The sequence below is a fragment of the Podarcis bocagei genome (assembly GCF_964188305.1).
Source record: "Podarcis bocagei genome assembly, chromosome: 9".
Taxonomy (NCBI): domain Eukaryota; kingdom Metazoa; phylum Chordata; class Lepidosauria; order Squamata; family Lacertidae; genus Podarcis; species Podarcis bocagei.
The window spans coordinates 65,682,660-65,699,733 of NC_138134.1; the positions used below are offsets into that span (position 1 = coordinate 65,682,660).

The 17,074-nt window shown below is 46.3% G+C and overlaps 1 protein-coding gene across 8 annotated transcripts in view; it reads left to right on the forward strand.

The window, feature by feature from the left end:
* MAPK10 (mitogen-activated protein kinase 10) overlaps positions 1-17,074 on the forward strand; it is a 244,030-nt gene that overhangs the window by 134,852 nt on the left and 92,104 nt on the right. For all 8 annotated transcript variants that reach the window (XM_081207164.1, XM_081207165.1, XM_081207163.1 and 5 more), the window contains one exon: positions 13,068-13,237. In XM_081207164.1, the coding sequence (XP_081063290.1) occupies positions 13,068-13,237 (170 nt within the window). The remainder of the gene's footprint in view (positions 1-13,067; positions 13,238-17,074) is intronic.

A 17,074-nucleotide genomic window follows, 5' to 3' on the forward strand; every position in this document is an offset into this window, starting at 1 on the left:
GCTTCAGGATCTGTCCTTCCAGTGAGCACTCAGGGCTGATTTCCTTTAGAATGGATAGGTTTGATCTTCTTGCAGTCCATGGGTCTCTCAAGAGTCTCCTCCAGTACCATGATTCAAAAGCATCAATTCTTCGGCGATCAGCCTTCTTTATGGTCCAGCTCTCACTTCCATACATCACGACTGGGAAAATATAATATATATAATATTTGAATATTATATATTATAAATAGCTTTAAATATATATATATATATATATATATATATATATATATGTTTTGGTGTCTTCGGGTGTCTTCCCGTGTAAGAGTTGGGGTGTCTAGGCGACGTTTCGACGAGGTCTCACTCGTCATCTTCAGGCTGGTGCTTTCGGCTTCTTGTTACTAGAACAGAGCAGGATCTCAGTGTTTGAGTTCCTATAAATACTGTTGAGGGGGTGTGGTGTATGGCCTCCAACGTTCTGGGCAGATAGGAAGTTCCTAGGTTAATGTGCCTTTTCTTCTTTTGTTCATTAATTACTTGAGGGATATCTTGAGTGATTACTTGAGTGATATTCTGAGTACCACTTAGGAGGGTCATTAGGTGTGGATTAGTTGCTAAAGCTTTCGTGTCTTGACCTCTTGACCTTGTGAAGAGTTTTTCTGAGAAGTTGGCTGTACTGCACTTAGTTGTGCTCTGGCTTGGCTTCGTGTATAGGGGCGAGCTGTGGTTTTGTGCCCTGTGCCAGCCAGATCTGTGTAGGGATTGCAGGGGGGTGCAGCATCCGGAGGTGCCACTATGGTTTGGCTACTGGATGGTGTCTGTAATTTATCTGTGGAGAGGGTCTGGGTTTGGGTCTGGTGTGGTTGATTGGAGATGGCGTTCTGTGTGCCTCTGGTTCTGGTGTCGGTTTTTGTGGGGAGGGCTAATTTCCAGATGTCTGGCAGGCGGGACGTGTGGTCTGGCAGGCGGGACCTGTGCCTGGCTGGCACAGGGCACAAAACCACAGCTCGCCCCTATACACGAAGCCAAGCCAGAGCACAACTAAGTGCAGTACAGCCAACTTCTCAGAAAAACTCTTCACAAGGTCAAGAGGTCAAGACACGAAAGCTTTAGCAACTAATCCACACCTAATGACCCTCCTAAGTGGTACTCAGAATATCACTCAAGTAATCACTCAAGATATCCCTCAAGTAATTAATGAACAAAAGAAGAAAAGGCACATTAACCTAGGAACTTCCTATCTGCCCAGAACGTTGGAGGCCATACACCACACCCCCTCAACAGTATTTATAGGAACTCAAACACTGAGATCCTGCTCTGTTCTAGTAACAAGAAGCCGAAAGCACCAGCCTGAAGATGACGAGTGAGACCTCGTCGAAACGTCGCCTAGACACCCCAACTCTTACACGGGAAGACACCCGAAGACACCAAAACCTACATTCCTGTACCCGTGAAAATCTACGAAAGCATATATATATATATATATATATATATATATATATATATATTTGAATCTAAGCCTCACTTTCCCCCCAAATTCTGACCGTTGAAAGTTAAAGTGCAGCTTATATTCACGACCTTACAATATGCCACCAGGAGCATAGCGTAGCCTCCCCCCCCCATCCTCTCCCCCAAGGCCGGGAAGGAAGAGAGGGGAAAGGCTGCCAGCGATGCAGCATGGCTCTCCACGAGGAATGGAGCGGCTTATATTCAGGTATTTTTCTTTGGTCCCCCCCCCCCCCAATTTTAAAGGTGCGGCTTATATTCGGGCCAATACGGTATCAGCTGGAGCATCGCGTATAAAATCCACAGAGAAATGTGTAGAGTAGTGCAATTTTGGAAACAAGGTTTCCGCAAAAGTGATACTTCAAGCAAACTTCCAGGCCTTGATTAAAATCCAGTAGCACCACCAGGGGCCAGATAAAATTGCTTTGGCCCAAAGAATATCATCTGGCTGTTCCTCTCCTACTGCATTAAACAGTGACATTGTCCCAGATTCAGAAATATTGTCCTGCGTACTTTGCCATCTGGCTGCTTCATCAATCATCTTCTTAGGCACCTATTACTACTTTCTCCCATAAGGCTACTCTGATATCGGCAGCACACTGGGCACTGTAAAAAAACAACATAAAAAAATGATAGTTTAGTGTGCTGAAAAATAATTTGCTACTCAGAGAAAAAAACAATTACTCATCTGGCGAATGGGACACTTTATGGAAGTTTTCCAGGCAGAATAATTGTAACAAAGGAGAGACAACAAAACCAAACTCTTTCCCCCTCCCTTCTTTTTCTTTCTTTCTTCTTTAAGTTAAGAAGATAGGCTCCAAGAGGATCTGCCGATTGTGGCCTTAGCTGGAAAATGCCATGCTTGGGCAATTCTAGATTCTCTGAGGAGCTGTCTGAGGAAGTCACAGTGATTTTCACTCTGTTTCCGAAGCCATTTTGTACACATGGAACCTCCACATCCTTCATGCGCGTGCAGGCTTCCTCATGCCTTCTGTGTTGGCCTTCTGTGTTGTTTTTGTGTGTGATTAGGTTGCTGTTGAACCTGCCTTAACAAACATTTCTATAGTGTTCTCCAAGATCAAACAGTTCGCAAGATCATCTACCCTGCCCCACAATGAAGCTGCCACAACTATTGTCCATTTTGTTCTGTGAAGGTAAAAGGGCCCCTGACCGTAAGGTCCAGTTGCGGACGAATCTGGGGTTGCAGCGCTCATCTCGCTTTACTGGCCGGCGTACAGCTTCCGGGTCATGCGGCCAGCATGACTAAGCCGCTTCTGGCGAACCAGAGCAGCACACGGAAATGCCATTTACCTTCCCGCCAGAGTGGTACCTATTTATCTACTTGCACTTTGATGTGCTTTCGAACTGCTCTGTTGGCAGGAGCTGGGACTGGGCAACGGGAGCTCACCCCATTGTGGGGATTCAAACCGCCGACCTTCTGATCAGCAAGTCCTAGGCTCTGTGGTTTAGACCACAGCGCCACCCGCATTTTGTTCTGTATCTAGTCCTATATTCCCTGCTCTGACAGTACTGCTCTCTGGGGTGATGGCAAGGCCCCTGGCTGTTTTGCAGCATGCCCCCAAACTCCTGCCTCTTTCCCTACTATAACTTCTTTCAAAACGAAACAAACAAACAAACAAAAACCACCACTGCTTGCAGTTTGCTTTGTCTGTGAAAGTCAGGGATTAGAACCAGGACTTTGGGGAGACCAGGATTCAGAGCACCTGCTCAGCCACAAAGCTCACTCTGTGACCTTGGGCCAGTCACTGCCTCTCAGCCTAACCTGCCTCACAGAGTTGTTGTGGGGATTAAACGAGTAAGGGAAGAAGCATGTATGCCACCCTGAGGTCCTTGACGCAAAAGGTAGAATGAATGAATGAATGAATGAATCTGTGTCATGGCCAGTGCCCCATTTTATTTTTTTAAGGAAATGGGAACAGCCCTGCTTCAGGATCTCCAGTCTTTCCCACAGTCTGCTATGTGACCTTTTTAGCTGGAGTTGCGATGGGACAGATCTTGTTCTTTTTGCATGCAAAGACTGCATCTACTGCAGCTCTGTGACCTTCTCCCCAAGTTTGCTTTTAATGCATTCATTTTCTGATAAACGTGCAGAAAGCAAACCCCATAAACATTCCATTAATATTTTCTTTAGCTTTTGCCCTATGATATATATATATATATATATATATATATATATATAATAATAATAATAATAATAAAATCCAGGGGGGAGGTGTCAAAATTCCCAGTACACATGTGTCATTTGCTGTAAGTGAAGAGCACCAGAATTTCCATCAAGCACTCTAGAATGTTTATAGGTCTCCATGCTCCATTATGCCTTCTCCACACTTCCTGCACCAGCTCTGAAAGATTTCATATAATCATAAAGGAGATGATTGAATTCCCAAAGCTACATGATGGGCTGTAAAATGTGCCTTTCACTCCGATAAACACCATTCTTTCCGACTCTAACCCCACTGAATTCAGTCAGCTGTAGTTTCTCCCGCTCGCGGACTGTTGTAAATGTTGACAAACTTTTCCTATTCTCCTCTTGCTGTAAGGATGGAGAATTTAATACTCAAAGAAGTGTAAACTGAAAAAAAAAAATAATTTCAAAACTAAGGGAGCATTGGACTTTAATAGATATTTGGATATCATGCCCTTTGATTTGGAAACTATTGCCCCAGGTTATTTTTTATTTTTATATTCTGCCCTTCCTCCCTAAGGCTGGCAAACTGATAGACAATTTAAAACCAAAACCAAAGCAAAACCATTCTAAAACAGATTAAAACATTCTGAAAACAATTACAGTTAAAAACACTTTCTTCCATTCAGTGATCTTGAGCTTCTCAGGAACAGTGTTCTTCAGCCACCAAATACCTGGGCAAATAGGGATGTTTTCACATTCTTCCTGAAAGTTAATAATGATGGAGAGAGGTGCACTCTTTTGGATGGAGGGAGGGCATTCCACAGCTGAGGAACCAGCACTGAAAAGGCCTTGTCTTGGGTCAGTGCAAGTTGGGCAGCTGCCCAGTGGTGGCACCACTAATAAGGCCTTGCCTGCTGATCACAGGGTCTGAGGTAGTTGGTAAGGTAAAGGACCCCTGGACTGTTAAGTCCAGTCAAAGTTGACTATGGGGTTGTGGCGCTCATCTTGCTTTCAGGCTGTGGAAGCTGGCGTATGTCTGCAGACAGCTTTCCGGGTCATGTGGCCAGCATGACTAAACCACTTCTGGCACAACAGGACACCATGATGGAAACCAGGGCACACGGAAACGCTGTTTACCTTCATGCCACAGTGGTGCCTATTTATCTACAGTCATACCTCGGGTTACAGACGCTTCAGGTTGCGTTTCTCGGGTTACGGACACGCCGAAACCCGGAAGTACTGGAACGGGTTACTTCTGGGTTTTGGCAGTCACACATGCGCAGAAGCACTAAATTGTATTTTGCGCATGCGCAGAATCACAACCTGTGCATGCGCAGACGCGGCACTGCGGGTTGCGAACGCTGCGGGTTGCAAACATGCCTTCTGCACAGATCATGTTCACAACCGAGCATCCACTGTACTTGCACTGGCATGCTTTTGTACTGTTACGTTGGCAGGAGTTGGGACAGAGCAACAGAAGCTTACCCCGTCACGGGGATTCGAACTGCTGACCTACCGATCAGCAAGCCCAAGAGGCTCAGTGGTTTAGACCACAGCGCCATCCGTGTCCCTAGGTAGTTGGTACTGGAATTTTAGGTGCTTGGGTCCCAAGCCATTTCAGCCTTTATATGCTAGTACTTGTTAGCATGTGTCTGTCTCGAGAGATAGTGGAGTGTGTCTCTGGAGGTGAAGTCAAAGCACTGCATTAGCAGCACTGAAGTGACTTCCCTGGAGCATAAGTCTGGGCAGCGTGTATGGAGCTCCTGGGGTGCCCAGAAGGTAAGACACCCCCCCCCAGCCTCACTGTTGTGGTCCAAAGGAAAGCAGATTAATATGTTTGGCATGAGCTTAGCTACAGGAAGGAGGTGTACAAGGCGCCATTCAACAGTCTTAGGGACTCCACCCTGGATTTGTGTAGGGTTTACGGCTTAGCCTTTTCTTCTCCCGAAAATATCCCAGATGGCAACAGAGGTTTCGGGTCAGGGTTTTCCTTCTCCTAGATGGGCTACCTTCTCAGACTGATGAGCCCCATCTGTCGCTCACTTTCCTCGTCTACAGTATGTGCAGAAACCGCCTTCTTGACCATTGGGCCCACTATTTACCGTATTTCTCTGTCTATAAGACGCTCCAGACCACAAGACGCACCTAGTTTTTGGAGGAGGAAAACAAGAAAAAAATATTCTGAATCTCAGAAGCCAGCAAGAGGGATCACTGCGCAGTGGAAGCAGAAATCCCTCTTGCTGTTCTGGCCTCTGGGATACCTGTACAGCCTGCATTCGCTCCATAAGACGCACACACATTTCCCCTTACTTTTTAGGAGGGAAAAAGTGAGTCTTATAGAGCAAAAAATACGGTAAGTGGCCTCGAGGCCTTTCAGTACATCTCTGTCTCATTAAATCACACAGGAAGCTCAATTTCTTTGAGACAGGGATAAAGCTTAAGCATCTTCTTCTTCTTCTCCTTCTCCTTCTTCTTCTCCTTCTCCTCCTTCTTCTTCTTCCTCCTCCTCCTCCTCCTCCTCCTCCTCCTCCTCCTCCTCTTCTATTTGCTTCTCTCAGCAATTCTTTATCTTTGGTCATGTTGACAATCTTCCTTTGTAACGTATACCAATTCTCTCAAGCCACAAATGGAGACAATTCAATGAAAATGGGCGGAAGGTCTCTAAAAACCATTGATGTTTTTAATAGTTTAACATCAATGCTCCGTGAAGTTAGCCATTAAAATGTTTAAATTGACCTTGTCAAGGTCACTTGGTCTTTGTTTTGCTTGAGTACATTCTGTCTGCTATGAGTGGCCGTTATCTCCTGAGAATGACCATCCTCTGCAGGATATTTCCGCTTAATTATAGGTAACTCGTTTAGAGGATGTGTTTGAAACTCCCAAATAAATGTGACCGTTCAAACAGAGAATATGATTTCCAAGAAGCAATTAAAAATATTATGGTAAATTAAGAGTCACATGGTGAACAAAGAACTTGTAATTCTCCCCCACCCTCCTCAGGGTGCAAGCCTGCTTTCTATGCGCAGAGGACAGAGTGCAGAGGCTCCCTCCATTCTTGGTGTGCATGACAATGAGACATGCAACATTCTACCTTCATGCTTGTAAGATGTCAGGGCAATCAGGCAACAGAGCCTAGATGCCTTACTCTCTGTGCGACCAGATGTCAAGGCAGGAGTTGGGAGTAGGTCATCAGTGACTCCTTTGAATTGAATTCAATTGATGCTTTTGAATTATGGTGCTGGAGGAGACTCTTGAGAGTCCCATGGACTGCAAGAAGATCAAACGTATCCATTCTTAAGGAAATCAGCCCTGAGTGCTCACTGGAAGGACAGATCCTGAAGCTGAGGCTCCACCTCATGAGAAGAAAAGACTCCCTGGAAAAGACCCTGATGTTGGGAAAGATGGAGGGCACAAGGAGAAGGGGACAACAGAGGACGAGATGGCTGGATAGTGTTCTTGAAGCTACAAACATGAGTCTGACCAAACTGCGGGAGGCAGTGGAAGACAGGAGTGCCTGGCGTTCTCTGGTCCATGGGGTCACGAAGAGTCGGACACGACTAAACGACTAAACAACAACAACATCAGTGACTCACAAGGTATCAATAAAGTTAACTCTTTATTCAAAGAAACAAAACAGTGCAGGTATAGTGATCACAGCAACTCTTCCTGGTAGGTCTTGCCTCAATGAGGACTGAAGGTCCTCGCTTTCCCACAGCTCTGTAAGTCTCCTCCTAGCCCAGGCCCTTCCCAAGGAGCCTGAGATTTCTCCCTCTGATCACCACCAACCCCTGGTCATGAGCCTTCTTCCCTTGTGGGTTTCCCAGCTGGTACCTTCTATAATGGTACCTCAGCATCCAGCCAGTCCATGACACTGGGACAACTTTCATGCTTAGGCAATACTTGCCAAATCTCTGCCATGTTGCTGCATCACCCATATGGGTTCTTCATTCCAGCCATGACCAAGGGTCTCAAGGGACCAATAGGGGCCCCTCCTGACTGAATGCAAGTCCTGCTCCTGAGTATAGCCTGAGCGGCTTGTCTGATGGTAACAATACAGATGGCCTGGCCTGACCTCATCTGTTACAAGACCTGTGGTCTGCTTTTTACTACTGGTATATGCTTGCCACTGGCCCTTTGCTTCTCACCTATCCAACTCAGTAACCAGCCACCAGCCCATTGTCTATGTCTCTGTTGCCTAACCTTAGTCCGTGTTTTTCTGATCTGGTCCAGGCTGTCTTTATCCACATCTCCTGCCTCTGGCCCATTTGACCCTACAGATCCTAGCTGTAGATTGCCACAAAGCTAGACTCCAGGCCCAACAATACCGTGTAAAGGCAACTGTGTTTTTGAGTACATGTGTGTGAGAGTTTGTAAGTTAGGCTGAGAGATAATGGCTTCTTCAATGCCGCCCAGTGAGAGCCTCATTAACAAGATACAGATAATAACAACCGACCTGGTGGCACAATTTCACAAACAGGTTGGCCTCCACCTGCTTAAACTTTATGAATAAAACTTTACCAGTTCTCATTTAGGCTCTAAAGTGCATTAGGAAGACAGAAATGTTAGAGATCACCACAGCTATGTGGTTTTAATTATTTAACAACTGCTGTTGCTGCGGAATAATTATCATTATTAATCACTTCTATAGCCTGGTTAGTGTAATATACTTTGCTGTCTGTATCTCATTCATTATTATTGATAAAGCAATTTATTTCCTTGGGTCGAGGATTAACTCGCTCTCCCACACGGCTGATGTTATTGGGTGATGGGAATAGCCTCCTTGAAATGGAATTTCCTTTTTCTGAATAAAGTGACAAAACAGATTTCAAGGAAATCCCTATGTATGGGCTGTACTTGTTTGAAACGTTGTCAGTTGAGAGCGCAAACTTGTAATTTTTTACTACCCCATCCTTCTCCATCTAAGATGGATCCAAATCATATAAAATAACAAACTTTGCCAAGGCCTAGGGGGGCCAAGAGGCAGAGATTAGCCAGGCTGGTGCAGAGTCATGGATGTCTTTCCCTCTGGCTGTGACAAGCTCCCCTCCTCCCAGAACCAGGAGAGGCATGAAGAGAGTGGAGAAGAAGTTAGCATCATGTAGGTGCAGTTTCAGATTGCTTTGGGAAAGACCCGGGAGAGGAGGAGACATAGGCAGCTGTGAGAAGGCAGGGACCCTCGGTCTCTGCAACTGCTTCATAGGGGCAAGACCTATCAAAGAAGATTTGCTGTGCTCATTAGGCCTGGCACTCCTGAGCAGACCTTGCTGCTTCTAATAAAGAGTTAACTTCACTAACTCAGTGTGATTTATTGCTGGCTTGCTCCTGACATCATGACTTGCAGAGCAGTCTTAACTATGGAAAGCTGGCATAACTTATACCAGTATAAATCACACTGGGGTCAACTACCCCTATTCCAAACTCCCTTCAGGTGGAATTTGACTTACACCACCATTTTTGCAGGCTAAATTTTCCTGGTTTGCTATGTAACATGACTGAGATGAAAGTGGTTTGGAACAGGTGTAACTTTGTCCTGTCCTGCCATGCCCCTTTCTGAGGACTTATACCGGTGTAAATCCCACTTGTTGAGTTCTAGTTGAGCCAGGGTCGGGGATATCTTGAGCTGCACTGAGGTGAGGGACAGATCCTGAGAAAGCCCAAGATCTGCTGAATCGAAACCTTCCAATCCTGGTGAATCTTGGCTTAGGGTTGCACAGTTATCCTCCTTTCTTGGTGCACCATGTCACTTGGCTCAAATGTTTAAAGCTTTCCATCTGCTCATAACTTTCATTCAGTGCATTGATTCTCTGCTTATATCATGTTGTATTATGGATCGAGTAGACTAATCTGTATCAAAGCAAGGCAGGGCGGGGAACGAGCAGGTTATTGGCTGTGTCTTACAAAAGGCTGTTGGTCTAGATCAGGGCAGGTGGCTTATCCAGGGCCCTGCAAAACAAATAAGATTCACCATAATGTGGCAGTGTAGGACTGCTCAGGGAGAAGGAAGGACTTTTCTGGACTGGACAAGGCCCTTGAATCATACATTGTCTTTGATCCTTCTATCAAAGAGTACAGTATACTGCATTGACTCATGGTTTAGCTCAGCCTCTCAAACTGGTGTCTGACACCTCTTTCATGGTGGAGCGAGTCCACCGGCGCCTTTGAGATTTCATTAGCTAGCTAGGAGATAATACAGAGAAACCGTGCCTGCAAGCAGAGCTCTCCTTATTACGATCAAAGCTTCCCAAATATGAGCAGCCCATAATGAACAGATGGCAACCTGGCTCCTGGCACCTGCAAGGCACAGCCTCAGAATGCTCTTTTGGCTGCTCACCAACCTGCAACTGCTGCTAATAGTACCGATAACACAAATAAAGGGTGCTCAGGGTGTTTTCCGCGAAAACAATAGAGGAAAACTCACAGGGCATTAAAGTAGTACGATTCAATTTGCTCTGCAAATTTGCTTTTTCTCGGCCTCTTTTGTCCTCCTGGCATTCCTGGATGGTTCCTCTCCACCCGCCACCCCCCTCTCTCCTCCCTTCTCTCCCTTGTAAATACATATTCCTGCTGGGTGGCTTGCAAAAATAAATACATTCAGAAACTCTAATGTAATTAAGAGGAAGCTAATTTTGGCAATTAGCCAGGAATGTATTAACATGCTGCGCTCAGTCTGGTCGTGGGTAGAGTGGCCCCCCCTCCCCTTGCCCCCTGAAGCACTATCGCAAATGACAGAAGCCCCTCTTCTCTCTGCCCCTCCCTCCCTGGGTGTAATGACAGGCATCTCCATATGCTACCTTTTGCATTCTGTTTCATTACTCAGCACTGCTTTTATCCTAAAGAATACTAAGCCAGAGTCTTGGGAAGGAGACAAGGGGAAAAGCACGGCTGGTGTGTAGTTTCTGTGCTGTTTAATAAACAGTTGGTTGAACATTGAACATTCCTAATGCATATACAGTGGGCGCTTGGGTTGCGAACGTGATCCGTGCAGGGTGCACATTTACAACCCGCAGCCTTCGCAACCCATGTCTGCGCACATGCAGGTTGCAATTCGGCACTTCTGCACACGCGCAAAGTGCGATTGCCAAAACCCGGAAGTAACCCATTCTGGTACTTCTGAGTTTTGGCGGTCTGCAACCCGAAAAAATGCAATCTGAAGTGTCTGTAACTGTATGACTGTAAAGAAATAGAATACCAACACAATGGCAGGTGGGGAGGGATGCATGTATTTGACCTTATTTATTTATTTGAACCAGGGGCAACCCCCTAAACCAGCTAGGGGAGACAGCTTGCCGGAGTTTTAGCACCTCTGTGAACACAGTGCTTGTCAAACTGGCATCTGTTCAGGGCTGCCCCAAGTTGCCCAGTGACTTACTGTAACAAATTCATGTTGAGTTCCAGTGCCTATTTTTCTTGGGGGGGAAAGAACTGGTTCACCCTTACCCATACCTCAGATCTGAGGTCTCCTCAGAGGTAGAACAGTGGGAGCTGGATTCCCCCAGATCCTCGAAGATCTATTGAACCTGGACACCAGCTTTCTGCATTCCAGACCTACTCTCAGAACCAAGCAGGAAGAAGAAACCAGGCAGCAGTTTCCAAAGTGCTCGGCCAGTTGCATGCGAGGCCACCTGAGAGGAGAGGGAAGTCCATGGAAGGACCTGCCAGATCAGGGCTGGGCTGACATGCAGGAAAGAGTAGACTGTCCAGTTTCTACATAAGGTCCCAGTCTGACCTGCTTCATTTGAGCAAGACCTCTCTTCCAAGTTCCAGCCATCCTGAACTGGGGAAATGGACAGTCTGAGAGGTCCAGGAGAGACAGAAAATGGACTTCTTAAGTATGCATACACACATATATCTGGTTTGGTTTCAGGTTTGAGGGGGATCTGGACACAGTTGACATCTGATAGGCTCTGGTACGCTTACCTGCTTGCAATGGTCTAGTTCTCAGCATTGCTGGGCGCTAATATCTAGACACCTTTTAAATTTCTCACCATGCTCCAGAGTGACTGTAAGTGAGGGACAATGTGGAGAATTTAAAGGGTGGCTACCTCCAGCCACCTGGCATTGTCAGGGTGCTAGGTCAGAGAAAAGGGAGAGGGCCAGCCCCAGAAACAGCAGCCCTAGGGCTTCTGTGTGTTCATGCTGGAGAGTTCTGGATTGCTCAGTTGGCTAGAGTGTAGTGTTGATAACACCAAGGTTGCAGGTTTGATCCCCATCTGGGACAGCTGCATATTCCTGCATTGCAGGGGGCTAGATTCGGGGTCCCTTCCAAATCTACAATTCTATGATTCTAATTATAGTTTTCATTCTGTGCATAACAACCGAAAAACTAAGAGAATCAAAGCAACTCCTTTGTTTGCCCCACAGAGAAGTCCATCCTTTGGTTCTAGGAGATACTCAGGTGTGAACATATTAGACTGGACTTTAAAGCTCAGGGACCAGGGCCCCTGAAGGACTACCTAGCCCCTCTTCAGCCTACTTGCAAACCAAGATCTTCACTGGATCACCATCCAGTGTTACGGAGTAGGTGGCAACTGGGGAGAGGGCTTCTCGGCTGTGGCGCTCTCCTTTTTGAATGTGCTTCCCAGCTCATATCAGCACCAAATACTGTACATTATTTCCCACGGCTGAAAACTGCTGTTGAACTTGTCTTACTTGCTGTGTTTAAGACACTCACTTTGCTATTATTTTTATTCTTTTTTTTTAATTGTACAATACAGAAATGCTTGCAAATAATTTGTATAAGATTACCATAAATTAAAAGCATCATATGTTTGTATATTGCTTTGGTATTTATCATTCCAAAACATAATGAAAACAGCTCGTTTTTTCATAAATCTCTTTGGCTGATTTATACGAGTTCTCTTAAAGTAAGTTAATTTTATCATGGTTAAAACAGACCATGTTTTCTCAATCCAGTCTAATAAGGATTAGATTACTCCTTTTCCAGTTCTTGGTTATAATTATTTTTGCAGATTGATTTTGTTCTTTTAATTTTGTGTGTCACCCTGGAAACATTTATGTGGAGAAGGATGGGATATTAATTTATCAGACTAATACACATATTTTAAAACAGGAATATATTAAGGGAACTGGGAAAATAGAAACATAATCCCATTATATGTTGTGACTGCTAAAAGTGGGGCAAAACTTCCCCTGGGTTTCAATGTTGAATCCTCTAGTCTTTTTGGAGGGCTTGATATGATCTGAAGGGCCATTTCTTATCTGAAATAAGGTTTGAAAAAGATCACACGAAAGTCATTAAGAAAGCTGGCTGTCAATGTGAAATTCTTTGACAACAAGTTTGAAATGACAGGGCAGGTCACATTTTAGAGTCTTGGGTGTCTGTTTTGCCTCATTGCTATGCTGATAGTTTACTGGTATTCTGTTTTCTTTCTTCTCCTCTGCTGCCCCCCTCCCCACTTTGTCTCTGCGACAGGGATTCGGGAAACAAGTGGATGTGTCATATATTGCCAAATATTACAACATGAGTAAAAGCAAAGTTGACAACCAGTTCTACAGCGTGGAAGTGGGTGACTCGACCTTCACAGTTCTCAAGCGCTACCAGAACTTAAAACCAATCGGCTCTGGGGCTCAGGGAATAGTTTGGTAAGTTTCTGCAGGAAGTGTTGTCCGTGCATATTTATTGATTTGCGTGTTTTCTTTCCCCTCTGGTTGTGAGTGGGTTACGCTGTCTGTTGTTCTTCATGATTTGCTACCCACGAATGTTGCTCAAGGCTATGGTAATTAGCAGGGAAACAGGAAATGGCCGGAAGGCTTGGTAGATAATATCCTACATCTCTGTGGTCCTAGTACAGCTTTCTCCTAACCAGCTTTTCTTGGAGCTGGTAGGAGTGGTACCACTCAAAAACGGAGGAAGGTAAATCAATTGTGTTTGGGGAACCTAATCTGTGCCCTGCCCCCCCCCCTTTTGCAGGGGCTATATAGGGAACATGACCAATTTTCCTTACTGGAAGGAGGCATCCATGTCTTCGTTGTGAGATCAGAAAGAATTGTCCAAATGTGGACAGTTCCAGCCCCATTTTGAAACACATTCCTGGTCTTTTCAATAAATATTCTTACTCCTGTGAATAGCAGCAATGGATTCTCCTGCACGTGGCATGTGGAAACAGCACAGAGTATGGTTTCTCTGCAGTAGCAGTGCAAAGAGCATCTCAAGCGGAACTGGTAATTTCTCCTCCTGGTGTTCCAAAAAAGAACTTCAGATCTGCCAAGCAATAAGTCTCATCCTGTATCATTTTGAAGCTGTCAAAATTGCAAGGTTCCTGAGTTGATGTGGCCATTAATCCTCTCTCACATAAAAACAAGAAAACAAGAAAGAAACCCTGACATTTCAGTAAAAACATATGAATATCATAAGGGCAGCATTATAAAGCACGGAGAGCTAATAAATCTTGCAGTGTAAATAATCAGATCTTTTGTGGTTTATGTAAGTCTTTCTTTGATTTATTGTTTGTCGCTGTATAGGTTGCCTTTTCCTTTCTCCACGCTCTAGATACTGTTTTTAAATCCTTGTAGGCTTTTTTCTTCTTTTCTTTTCTTGGTAAATCTCGGTTATTTTGGTCTGTGCCCCCCCTTTCTACTGTTTCATTATAAATACCCTTGCCCATCTTGACCTCCACATCACCATTAATTTAATGGAAATGCCATGCAACTAGGAGCTATGTGACTGGGAGCTATAATAATATAAAATAATAAGTTATTATTTATACCCCACCCATCTGGCTGAGTTTCCCCAGCCACTCTGGGCGGCTTCCAATCAACTGTTAAAAACAATACAGCATTAAATGTTAAAAACTTCCCTAAACAGGGCTGCCTTCAGCTGTCTTTTAAAGAGAAGATAGCTGCTTATTTCCTTCACAACTGAAGGGAGGGCGTTCCACAGGGGGGCGCCACTACCGAGAAGGCCCTCTGTCTGGTTCTCTGTAACCTCACTTCTTGCAATGAGGGAACTGCCAGAAGGCCCTCGGTGCTGGATCTCAGTGTCCGGGCTGAGACACTCCTTCAGGTATACAGGACCGAGGCCGTTTAGGGCTTTAAAGGTCAGCAACAACACTTTGAATTGTGCTTGGAAACGTACTGGGAGCCAATGCAGATCTCTCAGGACTGGTGTTATGTGGTCCGGGCACCCACTCCCAGTCACCAGTCTAGCTGCTGCATTCTGGATTAATTGTAGTTTCCAGGTCACCTTCAAAGGTAGCCCCACGTAGGGCGCATTGCAGTAGTCCAAGCGGGAGATAACTAGAGCATGCACCACTCGGGCGAGACAAGTCTGCGGGCAGGTAGGGTGTCAGCCTGCGTGCCAGATGGAGCTGGTAAACAGCTGCCCTGGACACAGAATTACCTGCGCCTCCATGGACAGCTGTGAGTCTGAAATGACTCCCAGGCTGCGCACCTGGTCCTTCAGAGGCACAGTTACCCCATTCAGGGCCAGGGAATCCCCCACACCCGCCCGCCCCCTGTCCCCCCAAAACAGTACTTCTGTCTTGTCAGGATTCAACCTCAATCTGTTATGCGACTGGGAGCTATGTGACTGGGGGCCACCAAAAGACATTGGGTTGTATCCAAAGAAGTAATCCTGTTAGTGCAGGATTTTCTGCCTGTGCGATTCCACTTTCCCACTCTCTCCTCAGGGAGTCCTCTCTCCACCCCCCACCCCTCAGATGATTGAGTCTGTAGAGTTTGGAGAAAACCCCCGGAAAATCATGTGTACAATGAGTGTGTGCGCGCATGTGCCTAGCTCATGCTTGATGGCTTCCCCTTGACCTCCACAGAACATTTGTGTGGAAATCAAGGGCCCAGCCTGCAGACTTAATCCCATCTCCCCTATGGTTACCAGATTGTTTTCAATGAATTTGGAAGCTGAGTAGCAACAGGGAGTCAGTAGTGGGGATGGTGAGGCAAAAGACCCTGGGCCCAAGCACACATGCATATTGTATGAAGGTGCAAAGTCCTTCTTTCACACCCTGTGAAACATAAATGCAAAGTTAAAGAGCAATGGCGCGCCACCCACCCATGACTTCCAAGCCTTCCCCGATCTCCTTCCCCCCTCCCCCTTTGTTTTGACAGATCAGGGAAGGCCCAGGAGGGGCCAGCCTGGTAGCGCAGGTGGCTCTGGCTGGCTTCAGGAGCTGCTCGCTGCCCTGGCACAGGAAAAATGGCGGGTGCCATGGCAGCGAGCAGCTCCTGAAGCCAGCCAGAGCCAACTGCACCACCAGGCTGGCTCCGGGCTGCTGAGGCTGCCGTTGCCACATTTCCCGGGGACAGATTTGCAAATCTGGGGACATTCTGGGGACGGAATTTGTCTGGAGACAGATTTGCAAATCTGGAGACTGTCCCCGGGAACCGGGGACGTCTGGTAACCCTAATCTCCCCCTCTTCTTCCACTCCACCTCACACGTTGTACATGCCATGCTGGCTTTCCTGAAATTCTTTCTCCTCGTGCCCCATTTAATTCATTGCAATATGGAGGTAAATATATAGAGACAGGAAAAGGCATTTGAAATGATATTGGTGGTGGTGGAAGCTCATATCCAACCAACATGATGGCTGGTCTGCTAAATGTTGCATCTCCTCCTCCTCCTCCTCATCTCCTTTTGGGGAGTGACCCACCCCACAGTTGCTTAGCAACATTTGCCAGCTCAGGCTATGTTGTCTCCTCTGACTGTCACCAGCTTCCTAGGGTCTTGGGCACAGGAAAAACAGAGGTGTCCTTTTATCTCCTGCTTCCTGATCCTTTTAAATGGAGATATCTGGGATTCACAGGCGGAGGAAGAGGAGTGCGGGGGCAGTGCACCACCCCTGGCAGTGCAATCCCGGGGGGTTTCCATTGTGGCTGCCCCTCATGCTGGGCGCCATGCCCCCAGGAGGCGTGCCACGCCCCTGGGGCAGCATGCCACGCCCCTGGTACATGCGCCAGCCCCTCTCCCACCTGCTCTCTGCCTCCCCCAGTGAAGCTCCGCCACTGCTGGGATTCCACTTGGGGGCTTCTGTGCTACAGCACAGTGTCCTTGCCCATGGGCTGGTAGGATATTGCACCGTTTCTGTCTCAGGCACTCAGCTCTAGGACTTCTTTCCCACATGCTGGCCTTCTCTTGAGCTACAGCTGCCACCTCTAGTTGAGATTCCTGCGTTGCTCGGGGTTGGACTAGACTACCCTCGGAGTCCCTTTCAAGTCTACAATTCTATGATTCCAAGGGAACATTGGAGAGAAAGGGAGCAGCTTGCAGGAGTACGGCCTAAGAATCAAGTACACTGACCACTAATTATACCATCTGTTTCTTAGATGTTGGCTGCTAAATGATCCTTCTGGCAGAGGCACCACAAATTTGTGCCCAAATAGAGAAGCAAAAAAGCAGCAAATTACGTTTAGCAAAGTGCCATATGAAAGCTTTCTACTTTTAAAAAAAACACTAGGAGGTTCTG